The sequence below is a fragment of the Condylura cristata genome, unplaced genomic scaffold (assembly GCF_000260355.1).
Source record: "Condylura cristata isolate star-nosed mole 26May11 unplaced genomic scaffold, ConCri1.0 scaffold00018, whole genome shotgun sequence".
Lineage (NCBI taxonomy): Eukaryota > Metazoa > Chordata > Mammalia > Eulipotyphla > Talpidae > Condylura > Condylura cristata.
The window spans coordinates 9,081,236-9,099,321 of NW_004567119.1; the positions used below are offsets into that span (position 1 = coordinate 9,081,236).

At 46.4% G+C, this 18,086-nt stretch overlaps 1 protein-coding gene across 1 annotated transcript in view; it reads right to left on the reverse strand.

The window, feature by feature from the left end:
• Positions 1–15,691, reverse strand: part of NR3C2 (nuclear receptor subfamily 3, group C, member 2) — a 282,191-nt gene extending 266,500 nt beyond the window's left edge. The window contains exons 1-2 of the mRNA XM_004685316.2: positions 15,382–15,691; positions 8,204–9,959 (exon numbers count right to left, since the gene is read on the reverse strand). Coding sequence (XP_004685373.1) covers positions 8,204–9,957 — 1,754 coding nt within the window. The 5' untranslated portion in view covers positions 9,958–9,959; positions 15,382–15,691. The remainder of the gene's footprint in view (positions 1–8,203; positions 9,960–15,381) is intronic.
• Positions 15,692–18,086: the final 2,395 nt, after the last annotated feature.

The following is an 18,086-nucleotide window of genomic DNA, read 5'->3' on the forward strand; positions in this document are numbered from 1 at the left end:
CTCCCGGCCTCCCAGCCCTGGCCCGGGTTGTGAGCCGCTGCCTCCTTCTAGAAGGACATCTCACTGACCTGGAGACCAGGGGCACGAGTCCCCTCCCGGCTCTTGCTGAGCGCTCAGTGCCAAAGGCCGACAGCCTCCCGTGCCCACAGAGGCTGCGTTTGGAGGCGCCTTGGCGACTCTACCTTGGCAACGCGGAGACTGCATGGTTCTCTCTGGCACCCATGACTCGGCACTATCTTGAGCCTCTAACGATTTCCCCGTCTCCTTTATTAGCCGTGCTACTCAACCCTAAAGGGGGGTCTCTTCCTCCCAACCCCTAGAAGAATGCACTGGAATCACATGAGTCAAATCTGCCTTCTTCTGAGCAGGAGCTGCAGCACCCACAGAACCTGCCACCCCCAGCCCACTTCTGTGAGGAGACCCCTAACGCCTCTGCCCGGCACCCTATAGGGAGAACTCGGAGGCAGGTCCAGTCCTGAGACTCACATACCTGTGGGTCACCACTGGCTCCCTGAGCCTGCACTGGCCTCCGGACCCTCCCACCATCCCGCTCCCCCAGGTATTCAGGACCATCCAGTTCTTCACACACTTTCCACTTTCACTCAGGGTCACCTCTCCCCTTCCTCTTGCTTAACAACCGAGTCCTAAGTCCTTCTGCAAGCAGAGCAAAGTTGAATACCAGGCAAGGGTGGACCCTGGGGAGAGGGCGGGGGGCCCCTGTGCATCAAGGCTAAGGTGGCCCTGAGGCCCAATGCAGGAAGTCAGAGACCAGGCAGAGGTGGGACATCCATCATCCAGGTGTCTCGGGCAGCGGAGCAGGAACCAAGGGGGTGGAGATGTCCCTGCTCAGAGAGTCCAAGGCAGAGGAGGGCACCCACAGAAGTGGGGAGTTATGGCTGTGTGGCCACAACAGAAAGTTAGACCCCTGTCATGGTCAGGGAGAGGAGAGTGGCGGGGGGGAAGGGTGTGGGGGGGCAGCCCTGGGAGAGGCAACCAAGCCAGACCTGGACTGGCAAAGAACAGCTTGCGTGGGCTCCCACCGACTCCATCACAAGCAACAGGATCATCGACAGTAGAGACGGGGGCAGGGACGCAGGAGGCTCTGTGGGGTACACATGGGTGACCCTGAATGGAGCATGCCTGAAACTTCAGGGCCAAGGCAACGTGACCAACCTGAAAAAGACACAGTGACACTTAATTCAAGAAACGGATGAGCCAAGTTTGATGAACAAATGGACTTGTTTAGAATTTCAAAGTACCTCTCCCCCAAAATACTGGGGACAAGAGTCACTTTGCTGTGGAGGAGCCTGGCCTGGCATCCAGCCCTGGGGTGGCACAAGGGGAAACTGGCTGGCCCCTAGTAGGGTGCAGGGATAAGAGGGCACCCCCGCACCCAGATGTAACCACGAGGACTTAAACAAGAAGCCCGAAGGCAAGGGCTTGCTAGGAAGGGGGTGCCCTTTAATCTTCAAGATCATTGTGCTGTCCTGGATGCTGCAGAGACTGAGGAGAGAGTGAAACAAGACCACGAGGCACAGTCCTTTTTTTGCTTGAAGGAAGCACTATCGTACCAACCAGCCAAACCAGCCTGATGTCCAAGCAGCTGCTCTCCCAGCCTGCGAGCATCTCTTGGTGGTGGTGGTGTGCTTTTGTCAGAGACGGCCCTTGCTTAGACTTCTTTGCAATACACTTCTAATTTTTTTTTTTTTTGTTAACTGTGATCATTTCAAAATAAAATTCTTATACAAACTCAACTCCTACAAAGGCATCTTTGGTAATTTTCCCCATCTGTCCCTTTTTCACCATTACCCGGCAATCTGGCTGCAGACAGTCCAGGAGCTGTTGCAGTCACTTCCTAACGAGGCTCTTTATGCTCCAATCCACCATCCAACCACTGCCTAATTAAGGTTTTTCCAAAGTGTCCTTTGGTTCATGCCACTTCCCTACCCCGACAGTTCCATAGCTCCTCATTACCTGCTAAATTAAGTATAAATTTCTTAGTTTCGCTCCTTGCCAGCTCAGCTAACCTCCCCGGTCTCTCTAACCCTAATTCCCTCATCTGCGGCCAGTCACACAGCTGGACCACACTTGGTATTTTCTGTCTCTGGGGTTTGCTCAGGAAAGTCCCTCCACCAAGAAGTATCCACCAGAGCCCCTGCAATTTTTTTCAAAACTACATATAAACACCAGTTCTATACACCCGTATCTCATCCTGTAGGACATTTTTGCAAGATGATCTTTTTTTATCAGAATGTCCAAAGTCAACTGTGCCCATTACAAGTCTCATTTTATTCTGTCTGAGGTTGCGGTTTTTGTCTTGCAGTAATTCCTAGTATATAAGGTGAGGTTACATCCCAATGAGGTAGTCATCCTTAATGAAATTAAGTCATAGCCACAGTTATGAATTCAGATTGCCAGTTATTATCTCAGACTCTCTCCCTAGCGTATTAACATCTAAAGTATCCAGTTGCTTTCTGTTGGTTCTTTTTTTTTTTTACTACAATTTTCTTTTTCTTATACAAATATTTCCTTCTCTTCTCTGCATAGAAGTGTTATGGTCTTAGCCAATCTACTGACTCTCATAAATCCAGATGTTTCCACAGCATCAATTAAGAAACACAAGTTTACACATCATTTTTAACATTACTGTGTTTTTAATTTAAAGTCTTTATTTAGTATTACTATGTTTTTAAGAGTCTTTATTTTTTCCTTACTAAGTATATGTGAAAAAATTTAAAGTAGAAGTACCTATTTAAAATTTAATCTGAATATCTTACCTATTTAAAACTTAGCAATATTTCATGAAATTTCACTAGATTTAGAATGTAGTCCACCAAAAGATACAATTTAAATATTTCAATCAAATCAAGAAGTCAACATTTTTCTCTCAATCTGAATTTAGTAAATTGAAAGAAAATGAGCACTTAACAGAAGAGCTGACTTTTTTTTAGTGGGTGAATACTCTAAAACTAAAGCACAGCTCACTGTCTGAAAAAAAATATTAGTTTTTGGAAAAATAATGAATGACATCAAAGCATTAGGGAAAGTGAAGTGTTACTCCTAAATTGCTGATGGTCAATATAACATCTGCTATTACTGTGAAATTACATGGATGGAAAAGGTCAGACACACCCATTATTTCAATATTGCAAAAGACATGAAATCTATAAATGATGACTCTCTGGGTTTCCGTTTCAGCAAGCCACTGCTTATGGTGAATAAGGGAGAATTATGGAAACTGCCTTAAAGTGAATAGTGTGAGTCTATTCAACAGAAACCATGGCTTCTATCTTGACATTTTTTTAGCATGGAGTAAACAGTTCTAAATATTCCACTAACTTAGATGACAAAAGTTAAGACATCCTGACATATAAATGTAGGGTCCATGTAACATTAAGAAAAATGGATAAAGTTCACTGTACATAAAAATCACAAAGGTTGTTTTCAAGGAAATTATCACCACCTTCACCAAAAATACTATAAATGAATGAAATATCATGAGTCTCAATTCAACATTCTGAAATATCATTAAAATGCTAAGCTAGTCTAAGAACATTAGCAATTTCAGAATGAAAAGGAGACAAATAAGATGTTCCATGTTTTTGAAGTTAATTCTGTAATGGGTAATTTATCATAGTAAGCACTAGTAATCCGTATCTCCCCTTCTCCCTCCCCTACCACACCACTCTTCCATCTTTTTTCATTATATAGAGATATTGACATGTCTATGTTGACCTAGGATATTTACAAAGATAGGACAAACTTTCTGACAAACTGAATTTTGAAGCTTTGGCATGTGAGAGAAGGTGAGTTTCCAAAACCCCACGGAGAATTGAACAATAAAAAGTTATTTACTCAATTTTTCCACTCATGGGAAACCATACGAAGATGAGTACCTAATTACTTGTCTTGAAACCTACCAGGATGTCCCTTTTAGAATAGTAAACTTTAAATTCAAAAGTCATGCCACCAGAGTCTATGACTAGGCTGTACACATATGATGTTGTGTCAATGGCAAAACGCCATATCCAAAGGAATAGCATAGACTAAAAGAACAAGAAATGCTTGGTGAGTGTCAGGTACCATAAAAAGGGAAACATAAAAAAAGCCTCTGCTTTAAAATGAAGAGGTCACTCCTACTCACTTTTACCTAGTAGAACATGGAGGTGGGCTCTTTCTATAGAGATTATCCTGGTAGCTCCCTATCTAGGCTTGTAACTAAGAGCTACCCACCAAGGTATGAAGACATACTCTTTTCAATTCTTTTTTTTTTTTTTAATAGGCCAGACGTGCAGGGGTGGTGGGAAATTCACCAGAGACAGAGTGGGGAGCAGAATAGACAGATCAATGAAGTACACTGCTGAGGGGAGCAGTGGATGAGAGAGGAGAGGTCTGCCGCGCTATGCGGGTCACCTCCGGGATCAGAGATTGAACTCACACTGAAGCGGCTGTGGCTCGCTTGCAGTGCTTCGTCCTAACCCGCTGTGCCACCAGGGAGGGCCCCACTCTTTTCAATTCTTAGCATCCATGCCGCAGGGGAAAAAACAGGGTCCCTCCACAGTTTCATGGGCAGGCCCAGGCGGCATCCAGTTCAGCTTGTCCCCTTCGAAATGAAGAAATTGAGGCTCAGAAAAGCTGTGACTCACTGCAGGTCAAAGTTTGTTTGTGTAGCAGGCGGCAAGAGAACTCCAACCCCCGCACAGCGGCAGGTCGGCGTCCATTCTGGGCTTTACATCCAGCTTTGTCATAATTTACTTTGCCATTTAGTGCTCAGACAGCCCGGTCACTGGAAATCATTAACAGACAGCTGACTGTGGTGTCCACACTCCCTGAATAGCCCTCCGCTGAAAGGAAGGTTGCACACTTTCCAGCCGTTGCACGTAACGATCAGCCTGAAAAATTCATCCAGGTTACAACCATTTTTACTTATTTGACTTTGACACTACCTCCTCACCTTCATCTGCAGTTAGGCCAACACAAAGAGACACCCTTTCTCTCACTGACCTGTAAGGAATGTTCAGGCTATACAAGATCAGTGGTTCTACACTTTCGTATCTCTGGACAGTTCCCCACTCTTAAAACATATTCAGGCTATCAAAGAGCTTTTGTTTATGTGTTATGCGGATTATGGCTAGTGCCATTTACCATATTAGAGATTAAAGCTAATATTTATATTAGATCATTGAAAAATAAATTCCTACATGTTTATATAAACACTTGTTTATGAAAAAAAAAATGATTTCCCCAAACAAAAAACTGTAGTGAGAGGAGTGGCATTGTTTTGTATGTTTGTGAGTCTATTGTCTCAATTAATGGAAAACAGCTGGCTTTCCATATCTATGATTGAAGTCTGGGGTGGGGGGATAAAGTTTGGATTCAAATAATGAAGATAATCTGCTTCAACAGATGGACTGTTGGAAAAAGGAACATTTTAGTAGTCTTCCCCGGTAAGTGGAGATACAATTCTTTGGCGCTATATAGAAACTAGATTTGAAACCACAATGAGTAGTTTTTTAAAGGTTAGCTGCCAGGTGGAAAATGGAACATTATCATTGGACCTTCCAACATTATTACATTTAAGTCCATGGTGCCTCTTCAATTTTGAATGGACCTCTAGCCAATGCAGGCCTTTCTACTCCATGAACCTCCTTGAAAAGGTCTCAGGAATCCCAAACCAACTTTGAAGTCTACAAGAGCTCAGAGTTCAATCTAAAAATAAAGGCTATTAACCTATAAGCAGTTATGTACTGCCTTGGTCCATTCCAATCTATAACTTGTTAATTTATTCAGCATTCCCTGGGGAATATTATATCAGTATTAACATAAATTACAAAGTAGCTAGGGGGTTGTTCATGGGTCAAAAAGACAAGGAACTAATGATGAACTGTGGATGAAATTAAATCAAGAAATATTATACAGGCTGAAATTTAGACAAATCTAAGTATCTTCTGGTCCTTGAAAATTTATTCTGAGAAAGACCAAAGCAAATAGATTTGGATAGTATTCACCAAAAAGTAAGGAATTGGTAAACTGTAAAAGACTTTAAAATGACATGAAAACTTTGATGCTAAAGTTTTAGGAAAAGTTATATCAACATTAACAGTTTGTATGCAGGCAGAATGAGTCTCAGCAAGCACAGAAATAACCTGGGAATACTCGAGAAGAAACACCAGACAAAGCATCCTGGGCCCATGGAAGAAGAGTAAGTCAGGTTCACAGATTGAGATTATATGTTCAAAGCAACAGGTCACTGATTACAAGAAACTTCATAGATGGAGTGTGAAAACTACCACTTCAACAATAGAAACAAACATGAGAAAATTATTTTATCAACTTTACCTCTAGTATTTCTACTAGAAATTTCACTAGTCAAAGCAACAGCCTTCAAAACAAAAGAGCATAAATAAAAATATAGTAGCAAATCTATGGTGCCTAATTATAAAAAAAAAATCAGTAAAACTTAATCATAAGATGATCAACAAATATTTCCTTTCTGTATATATTTCTTTAAAGGATTTGTGGCAATTCATGATATAAAACCAAAAGAAACGGGACTTGACAATTATGTCAGCCATGTTAGTAACAGCTAAAAATGTGTACAGTATAGATTACATGCCACTACTCTTCAGCAGAATTCTCATGAATTAAGTCTCTTCACGGTCTTAACTACCTTGGATATGGGTACGATTCAATCCTCTTTTTACCAGTGTAAAAGCCACAGGTCAGACATTAAAGGGAGATGCAGGCGGAGACCAAACAGTAAGTGGGCGAGCTGGGAATTGAACCAGGACAGTCATAGTCTTAGCCACCAGCTGCACTCCCTCACACTAACTCACCAACAGCATCACTCACAAACGTATCCGCATCGTATTCCCAACTTCCTTTTCTGAAAGTACAACTAAGCATTCCCAGAATACACACTGAGGTGGGCGAATGAAGGCCATGTTATTGCATGGCTTGTGTTAGAGTATAAAATCTGAGTCTGAGGTAATGTTACAACGTGAGTAGTTTATGCTATTGAAAGCTGTAAGAATGTGTCCCGTATGGTGGGTTTGCTTCCAGGAAAGCAAGAAGAACAAGGTGGGAGTCAATGCAAGGGAGGAAGCAGCAAGAAATTAAAGCTTTTGCTGCTGGTTAAAACGCACACACACACACACAGAATGGAGGAAGGTATAGGCATCTAGCTATAATAAACCCTACATCCTATCAAAAAGATAGACAATTTCCCACAAAATAGTTTAAGAAAAAATAGCCACATACTTCTGATACCAAAGGGATGAACTGTATGTAGATCTTGTTTATATGTTCAATAAAAGATCATTTATCACAGTCACGCAATAAAAACAGTACTGAAACAAAGTCCAACCCAAGTGTTAATTATATAACTCAGAACCACCCTTTATAGTCTATCTTAAACCTCTTCCTCATTTTTTTGAAACATACACAATGTGCAATCTACAACAAGGAAAGCCCAGAGATCTTTGATAGTAAAATTGTCTTACAGAGACCTGAAAAGTTAAACTAAACCAACTGAAAACTGCAGTGACACCCTTCACTTCCAATATAAGAAAGCAAGACTGTCCACTTAATAATTTTAGATGTGCCGAGTCTTTAAAAGTCCTCAACATTTAAGGAAATGATTTATTTGTATTAAAAACCACAACTTACTATTAGCCAACCTAGAAAGGGATGAAGAGTGTAGGGGAACTTGTGGCTAACAGATTAGGGATTCAGTTTCATTTTTCCCAATGAAGAAAGTTTTTAACGAGAAAAAAAAAAATACAAAGCCAAGAAGAAACTAAGGCTGCAAAGACAGTAAACTAGAGTGATTTTAGCTCATCAGTGTACAGCGAATGGACACCACCACCAGCAGCAGTCGCCCAGTACAGGTCACTAACGTCAACCTAGTCACAGGCAGTAGAAAACTGTTCCCAAACTCCTTCCGCAGGCACTTGGGGAAAGACACCCCTGCATACTGTCCTTGAAAATCAAGTCAATGTTTTCTAAGGAAGGTGAAAAAGTTTTGTTTTTCTCTTTCCGTTACACTAATGCAGGGGGGCATTAGTTCGCAGCAGTTGACCAAGCTTACAAATAAAACAGGAACCTGAAATATATTTAAAGTTGCAACTGTGAAGAAAAACGTTGATTTCCAACGTTTTATAACAGCCCGGTTTCCAAAAACAAGATGAAAAGGTCAACCTACCTTGACACGTTTTCTGGAATGTATTCAAGGACGGGATATCCGTCGCTTCGTCGAGCTGACAGGTCACCATGTGGTTTCCAGGATTCCACTAAGGTGTTGACAGGAGGGAAGGAACTCAGGTGTTGGAACGACTGGTCTCTAGCGGATCGTGACAGCGAGATGGTGCCCTGAGCACCGATCCTGTAGTGAAAAGACTGTCCACCTGAATTCACCCCCACAATGGCAGAGGACGGGATACTGGCCTCGGGGTAATAGCTCCCATCGTCCGGTTCTTGTTTAATCCCCATGGGGAACCCACTGCCCTCACAATTCCCATCAAAGCCCGGCACCGGTGGTCCTAAAATTCCTGACAGAGAATAATAGTCTTTATCATCCATAAAGGAAAAATAAGAGCCATCCATAAATGGAAATGGGTTTACTGGGGGATTCCCTTTAAAGGAGGTGCCTGAACACGAATGCTTGGTTGGTTCTTGCTTTATGGGTACTGAGAACGGGGAATCTGAGCTGATCTTGCTGCTTCCTCCTAGACACGAGCCGCCAAAGGCGCCATCAGGCTCTGGCTTTATGTACTGGACCATGTTAAGCTGGCCCGAGCTGCCGTTGGAGATGGCGTTCTCCACCTCCTCAGTCTTAGGGAAAGGAAGCTCTGGAGCACCTTTCTCGTGTGTGTCTGGACTCGGAACCACATCCCGGGCGGCCCCGGCCCCGGCAGGGGTGCCTGATGGGGCGTAGCTGAAGGCATTGTTTAGAGGGCTACACATGGACCCCACAGTACTGGCCGTGGGGCTGGACAGCGTGGATCTGTTGTTGGTGTTCGAAGGGCTGGAGACTGAGCACCTTGAGTTGCTGATATTTGCGGGGCTGGACACGGAGGATCGCAGAGTGATGTTGTTGGGACTGGAGACTGGAGATTTTACGCTGCAGTGACTCGGAGGGCTGGAGATGGGGGACTTCATGCTACTCAATGGACTTGAGAGAGGCGAGCCCACGTTGCTGGCATGTGCTGGGCTGTGTGACCTGGAACCTCGGTTTTCGACACTAGGGGAGCACGTCAAAGGAGTCCCCTGGGTGATGGGGCTGTGCACTGTGAAGCTGCCAAAGCTGGCCGAGGTGGAGGACACGGGGTTGATTCCAGCAGGGCTGCAGACCGAAGAACTCAAGTTCAGCGGGCTGCACACGGATGGGCTCTTCTCGTGCCCAGCGATAGGGCTCTTCACAATGGCACGCATGACCCCCCCGTTCACAGAGCTCCCCGAGTCAGACATGAACGATCGCAGGGGCCTGCCCACACCACTGAGAGTGGAAGGTCGATGGCCATTTTCTTTGTAAAATTTCACCAGCTGGTCCACATTTTGGCTAATCTTCGCTGGACTCGTGCCTCCTTGGTGCTGCTGATCGTAGGAGAAATCGGCCTCTCTCACGGAATCCATGTACAAACCCATGGACTCGGCCACGGTGGCAGAAAGTTCCTTAGATTCCAGCTCGGTTTTAATATCAGATGTTAAAAGCCCAGAACGGTTGCTGTCCTGCTGGAGGCAAGGGAGTAGCTCATGTTTTTCTTTGCCGCTTCCTTGAGTACTGTTGTTTGGAATAGCACCGGAAACACAGCTTACGTTGACAATCTCCATGTAGTTATTCTCATCAGTCCTCTCTGTGGGTCCCAGGGAAGAACGCTCCACAGCCTGAGACACTTGACCCCACCGCCTGTCCATGTCTAGACCTTCCGGGAGACTGTGGTAGCCTTTGGTCTCCATAGCTAGCAAATAAATTTAAATTAAAGAAATTAGTCATGCGTAGCAATGTTATTCCAAAAGACACTCTAAAATTGCAGTTACTTTGCTAGAAATATTTCCAAAGTCTACTTATTAAAAGTAACACTGACAATTATATTCAAAATTGCTGGTATAATATTGTTGACCAGAAGACAGAATGTAAGAAGCAATCTTATAAAACTACTTTGTAGCTAAATAAAAGTAATACATAGGTATAATACAGGCATTAGAGTTTGCAAAGAACATTTCCAAATGTGAGAACTTATTCAATATTTAAAATAATCCTGGAGACTGATGAGGCAGACAAGGATGAAACTGAGGACTAAGAGAAGTAGATGACTTGCCCAAGGTTAAGGAGAGAGTAAGCACAGCTGAGTTTAAATTGTCTCACTCCAAAGCTTTTGGAGTCTTTCCAGCACATGGAAGCTGTTCCCATACCTAATGCATGGCTTTGTTAAAAACAAAGAAACACAATTAATGTTACTATTTCCCAATGTATATTTATCAAGTCAATGGTCATAGGAGAAATAATTTCAAAATTATTTAAGAACACTGATTTTCTGAAAATAGTGATAAAGAGAATTTAACATTAATTCGAAAGGTGAAGTTTCCAATCTCCTCATTAAGTCAGATTAAGAGCCCAGAGAGTCTGAGAACGTGGAAAAGCAAGGACTCTGGTCTGTATTTCAATACTGGCTAGGATTTTCTCATGTGCCCTGACCTAGTGGTCCTTCTAAAAACACTCCCAACAGACATTTTTATTCTCAACAGTACATGGAGGAAGTTCAAGATGGCTCTTCACAATTTATGTGTCCATTCGTTCAACAAATATTTATCAAGTGTGTGTTACATCCTGGGCTTACAACCAATCACCGAGCTACAGTGGCAAAGAGCAGAGACAGAGCCCCATCCTCTGGGACCCCGCAGGACTCTGAATATACAACTGAATGCACTGGCTCCCTGTTTGAATGTCTGTCTGTCTGTCTGTCTGTCTGTCTGTCTGTCTCTCTCTCTCTCTCACACGCACACACACACACACACACACACACACACACACACACACACACTTCTTCATAGAAATATCATCCGTATATCATCCGTTGTATCATCCAAAGCAACATTAGCCTCTCACATATATCATTTATGCTCAGTCAACCCTGGTAGTTGGTATTATGCAAATGACACAAGTGAGGAAACTGAGTCACAGGTCACAGGGCAAAGTGGCAGAACAGGAATCTGACTTCTGTCTCCACTAAGGTCTCTCAGTCTTGGCACTACTGATGTTTGGGGAGCAGGTAATTTTTTGTAGTGGAAGTCAGTCCCAGGGGCTGAAAGATATTCAGGGCACCCTGCCCTGTCCACTAGGTATCAGCAGCACCTCCCCTTCTCAGATTTAACAATCAACAAGGTCTCCAGACATAGCTGAGACCCATCAAGTCAAAGAGCATATCCAAGGAAATCAACTCATTTTCTGAACATTTTTTGTATATTTAATATTTTAAATTCATAAAATCTTTATGCAGTCTTCAAATCCTTTCAGATGCATAGGTGACCTCTGACTGAAAGAAAGGTCTGATCTCCAAGACGGGCTGTCTGCAGTTCTGCACAGATCTCACTGCAGGCTTCTCCTCCTCTTCCCCTTTGACAGTCACTACCTCTGTCCCTTCACCCTCCACTCAGCAATACATTAAAAAGAACACAACTGGAAAGTCTATTTGCTAGAGAACTTGTATTAGAGAAATGTAATAAATATATGAAATTGGCATTTCATAGCTAAGGCTTAAAATAAAATGGAATGCCCAAACTGTCTAAGTGTTGTAATTACCTTACATTTTTGCATCATACTCTAGATTTTAAGTTCAGAGAAAACTTGTCAGTTTCAGGCCCTCCCTGGTGGTGCAATGGGTTAAAGTGCAGTAATATGAAGCTGTCCGTAGCCACTGCAGCCCAGGTTCGATCCCAGGTGGCCAGGGAGCTGACCCACATGGTGCAGCAGACCTCTCCTATACTGCTAAGGGGAGCAGCGGGCAGGATATTTCCATCAATCCAACTGTTCTGCTCCCCACTCTGTCTCTGGTGAATCCTCTCACCCCCACACCTCAGGCCTGTACCCCAGTTCTTGTATGCAAAATAAATATTAAAAAGAAAACCTATCAGTTTCGCCTAAAAACTAAGCGGAGAACATAGTGCGAATAAAAACTTCAAACTACTGTAATCATCACTTGACAAGTTGTGGCCATTGAAGTCTACCAGCTATAGCGCATAATTTCATTTGAACATTCACTATTCTACAAGCTCCTAATCACAAATTAATCACAAATCAGTGGCAAATATGTTAAATTACAAGTCTGACATGGTGCTCAGGTAATCCCAGTCAAATACTTTAGAGTGGAGGAAAGCAAAGAAAAACTGCAAAGATATAATAGAGAACAGTGACCTAAATCACTAATAATAATAGAAGGGCCTTTCTACTTCCTAGAAAAGTCATTTACTCAGAGCCCTGAATGGAAAACACCTATACATGTGTGCGGCTGCCACTTCTACCCAAGAAGTACTGAGTATATTCTGTCCTCCCCATATCTAACTTAATGGATGCATTTCTAAAGAAACGTGTCCCTGGTTCAAAAATTTATTGAACATGTTAGAAAACTTGTCTGTTCATGTTTAAAACTAAGCACCTTCTGTATATTGAACACTGTCTCCAAAGCACATTAGGGAAATGCACCGCCTTCTCCATAAGGGCCTGAAAGGCAGCCTTCCCTGGGGTAGCAGAAGCCATTCACGCCCACACCTGCAGCCTGCGTCCCAGGCTACAGGCTGCCTGTCTGCCCTGGGTCTGAACGGGGTTCCTCTCCTGATGTTCTATAAAAATCTGTCCACCAAATTGTCTTTTGGAAAGTATGATCTCTTACTGCTACTTAGAAGTTTCACAGAATAAAGCTGCCTGCTAAACCCCCCTACCCACCTCCCGTGAGTTCCAAGGTACAGAAACCTTTTTCCTTTTTAATCCAACATTCCCTAAATAATTTGGCCACTGCACTGATTTGCACAGAACACCTGCTAATATTCTGAGGGTTCTTTCCCTACTGGCCCTCGGGCTGGAGCAACATTATCAGATGTGTGGGGCTCTGAAGATTTGCAGAGAAACTATGCTGGACATAGCAGCAAGGTCAATCTCCCCACACTCTAGGAGGAAACATCTCAGCAGCTAACATCAGGCAGCTCGTCGCCACTTTCCAAGTCTTGTTTCGCCAGCCTTGAAAACCCTTAACAATAATGTAAAACAACCTGCACTTACTAGAGGCTATCATTACAGAATTTGCAAAAGGTTTTCTTAAACTCACCTACCAACTGAATGCAACTCTCCACAAAGAAAATAGAGCAAAGGTTGGCAACAATCAAACACAAAAGAACGGAGGACATCTAACATCTGCACGGCATTTTCAAAGATCAGAATTTTTAAAACTTAGGCTTACTGAGCTATTTTATGCACATTTCCTCTCTAACTTAATTTGTAAGCCTATCATTTTAATTCACAACTCTATTACTTCACTCACAATTCTTATTTTACTCATAAACAAACGGACAAGATTAGGAATTTGTTTCCTGTGTTGTCCAGGAAACCCAGGTATCCTTTCAGAACTGGTATCCTCACTGTGGCTGGAGCAGAAAGTCCAGTCAACCTGAACTTACCAGCAGACGCTGAGACTATTAAGTGGTGTCTATGATGTCCACAGAATTTACTATCCAGAGAGAAAAGAAAGAGTTTTTGTTACTAAAGTATAAAATGAAGCAGATACTAGTTTACAAGTCTAGCTGTTATTGCTTCAAACTTGTCTCCCTCCTTTACAATAGAAACTATAACAGAGACCCTCTTGGGACAAAGACAATACTCTAACCTCTTAATTTTCCTACTAGTGATCCCCCCCCCCCATATAAAGAAATTTCACATAAAGGAAAGCACTCATCGAATCACTGCCAAAAGTCATATATATGAAAAAACCTGACTTTGAAATATTTTTGCTTCAGTCTGTTTTAAATTCCTCCATTCCCTGAGTAGTTTCCTCTGCCCCCCCAATATTAACAAAGATTCCTGCAAATTTGCATAAAAATACTTTCACTTTTAATATCCCACCCAACATAGTCCCATTTTCAATGCAACATTTCCTATAATTATTTCACTCTTAACAGGACAGCTCAAAAACAGGACTTTGAGAATTTTACAATTTTCATTGGCTGTATAGTCGTCAAAGTTCACTTTTTATTTTTGTTATGCCCACTACATAACTATTAGTATGTTCCCCGCTTTCACAGATGAGGTAAATGATAGAAACCTGCCCAAGGTCACCTAAGAGAGCTGGAGAACCAGTTAGAACTGAGCACACCTGATTTCTATTCACTCACCTAATTCACTGAGCCACCTGATCTTTCTTAAATCCCCAAACAACACTGTTTCCCTTAAAGGTAAAAGCTCCCCACTTAGATTATTTTTTAAAAATGTTCTCCTGAAATATTTCCATGATAGCGCGCCATGAAGTCAAGTATAAAATTAAAACTTCACAGCACACCTTCACAGATGGAGGAAGCTGTTATCATTACTATGTAAATATCGTCAATAACAGCACCTGGAGAAATGGCCATACAAATGCTTGAAAGCAATGGAAGGTATTCGATAGCCAGCGATTCCAAAACGTCGCTGCTAGCAAAAGTTTTCCCAACTTCTGTGCCATAATAAAGAGTTAAACCTGGCGGTGCCATTAACCACTAAGACTTACACCTGGGTCCCTTAAAATTCGGTAGGAAAAGCCACGCACCTAAAATCGGTAGAAAGGGAACGAGGTCCCCCAGAGCAGCTTCATCTCCTTCACTCCTGGCCCTAAAATTCAACTGATGCCACAGAAAGCAAAGCCTCTTCTCAGGAGTTTCGTGAACCTCAAGGAAAGGAAGTGCACGGATTCCCAGAGCGCCTTTCAACCAGTACCTATCAGTATCCGTATCTCCTTCAACTGCCCTTATTCCGCTACACCTCCAGCTGAGATTTGGGTGCTTCCGCAATTGATAGAGCAAAGAAATATTATTCAAACGTCCTTTAAAATGGGTGCAAAGAAAGCGACGAGAAACACATCTCTGAGGAAAGGGAGGGTGGTAGACCTCCCACTGCCAGAGGCGGTTGAAAGCTGCTCGTCAGAGGGCACTGATCCAAAGTGGCCAAACTTTCCCAAAATAGTCTTCTGGCGGCCAAAAGGGAGAAAAAGTGGAAAACCAAAACAAAACAACAAGCACACAGCACCCTACTGACGGTGCCTCCGGGTTACGCAGCCACTTCTCCCTGCAGAGTGCACGCTCCCGCGCCGCGGCCGCCAGCGGAGACCGGCAAGCGGCGCCCCGCCGCGCACCCCTACACACCTGCCTCGGCCGGGGTCCGTCTCTTCGCGTCTACCTGTTGCAGCGCTCGCCTACGCCACGACACCCCCGCTGCGGAGCCCCCTCACAGAGAACCACATCCAGGCCAGCGAGTGCCGCTCTCCCTGCAGCAGGAGAGCCCAGCAGCAACGCTCTCGCACCCAGGTGACTGCACGAGCTTCTTCCGAGCAGCCAGAAGTTGGCTGGCGTCTCCCCAGTCCAATGACACCCGGGGCACTGAGGGACGGAGAGGAGGAGGAGGAGGTGGAGGAGGAGGGGGCAGAGGCTGGGGCTGGGGCAGGGCCACGGCCAGGGCCAGGGCCTGGGCGGGCGAAGCAGGGAGGGAGGGAAAGAGGGCGGGCGAAAGCCCGGAGGGCGAGTGGGCCAGCTCCAGGGCCGGCCCTTTTAAAGCGGGTCACGTGTCCACATAAAGTTCAGATTGCTTTCCCGCCCCCCTGAGCCCTTCCCATTGGCCCGGAGGGAAGCCAGGCTCCACGCTGCACGGGTCAGGCGAGCTTCTCATTGGGCCGAGCCGGCTGTCAGTCTCCAAGAGGGCGACATGACTGATACAAAGTTGCTGCGACACAGCCTGGACTCCGCAGCTCCCTTAAAGCCGCAGCATCGGCGGGTGCTTGGGGTGCAGGGCAGCGGCTACGACTGTAGGCACCAGACACCCTTCGCACGCTGTCGCGCGCCCCGCTCGCTCCGCCGCCCCAAACTTGCTCACGCCCACCCGCTCTCCTCCAGCCTGACCCCAGGATGTCTGGGGGAGACGTGCAAAGTGTGGTGACGCGGAAGCAGCCGGCTTTCCCGAGAGCAGTCTAGGTGGTGTCCACCCCCCCCCCACCCCAGCTCCCCACCTGCAGCGCCAGGTGAGCGGCCGCCCGGCCCAGGCGCCGCCCACTGGGTCAGTGCGCCGCCGGGAGCTCCCGGTGGGTTTGGCGCGACCCCGAAGCTCCCGAGGTTCCTCTTTCTCGCCCCTTTCCTAGGTCCTGCGAGTTACCTCTAACGAAGCAGTCGCAGCGTCCGCTGCCCCCGAGTGAGAGGATCGTTCCCACTCAATTAGAATTTCCTTATTTTAAACGTGCAGGGGGGTGGGGGAAAGCGGGTGATTTCCACCGCAGGCAAAGCCCTTTAACATACCCTCTCTCGCACCCCAACCCCCACCAAAAAAAAAAAAAAAAACAAAAAAAAACAAGCCAGGGTCCAGAGCAGCTGCTCTCCTTCCTTATAATTTTGTTGCTGTATTTACTGCTTTAGGATTGGGTTTTTCCATTAGCTCAAATGGAAGAAAGCTAACCATCGAGGATATTCACTTCTCTGGAGTGGGTGGGAGGGGGGTGCACATTATCGGGAGCAACCTACAGGAGGAGAGGAAGCGAACTATTTTCTAAGGATGCAGCGTCTACAGGAGGAAATTTCGGTTTCCCTCCAACCGCCCCCACCTGGACTCTCCTCCTGCCCACCCTACCGCTGTAGTTACGAACCAAAAGGATGAGCTTCGTAACTTTGATTTCTGCGGACTTGGAGGACCCGCTCTCGAAGCTGGGTGTCAGGCTCCCGGCTGGCCCAAAGTCAGCAGCAGTGACGTACACCCCCAATCTGGCCCCTCGACCCCCGGCGACCCGCAGCCCGGCGGCGGTGGCCTTCCTCACCCTGGTCCCGCACCCGCCAAAGTCCTAGGGGGCAGGGTCACCCGTGCCCAAAGGCCCCCTCCTCGCCTTACAATTAACCGAGCTCCCCAACCCTGAACCCAGGAAGACTCCACGTAGGGAACTCTCAGCCACTCCAGATAGGGAACCCCCGGGCGGCGGGGACGCCCGCGGCGGCTCGCGTGCGCGGGTCCGAACCCCGGACTCCAGTGTCCGGCAGTCCTCGACGCAGAGCGGGCCCTGGCGCCCCCGCAGCGGGGCGTCCCCGCCAAGTGGCCCAACTTTCCCGCGGGGCCAGCGGTGACGAGCGCTCCAGACCCCCTGAGCAGTCGGGCATCGATCGCAGGGGGGCTGTGCGCGGGCGGCGGGCGGCGGGCAGCCGGCAGCCGGCAGCGGAGAGGCGTCCCGGACCCGGCGCCCGGGCACACGAGGAGACGGCGGCTCAGCCTGCGCTGCCCAGTTATTCATTATTAAAGGAGCTGGACGTGTCTCTTTTACTAAGTTTTTACCTCCTCCACGGAGGGCCGGTCTTGCCCTGGATGTCAGTTTCTTGCAAAATCTAGGTTAGAACCAAGCAGGGACAGCTGCCGCGCTCGCTCTGCGCCTCCTGGCACCCCTGGCCCGAGGCTGCCCGGCGGGCACCTCGCCTCCTGCCCGCAGCCCACCTCCCCACATCGGTGCACAAACCCGCACTCTCAGCGCCGATCTCGCGGTCCCCAGGGCCGCCCCTGCGCGCCCCGGGCCCCCTCCCGCGCTGTCAGCGCAAAGTGACTGTCGCTGCACTCACCTTTTCTAGGACATGGTGGGGAGGCTGGGGAGCAGGGCGGGGGTGCGGGAGGGGGGGGAGCGAGGCACCCGCCGCCGCTGCTACCGCCACCAGCAAGTCCAATATTAGCAGATCGGCGGCGAAGATGGAGAAGATGGTAGTCCCGGCAATCGTCCTACTGACGGTGGGTAGAGCCACAGAGCTGTTATGTGGTTACCCCGCTGCAGGAGACGCGGCGGCGGCGCCAAATCGCGCCCCAGGGGCCGCGAGCGACCGCCCGCCCCCTGCAG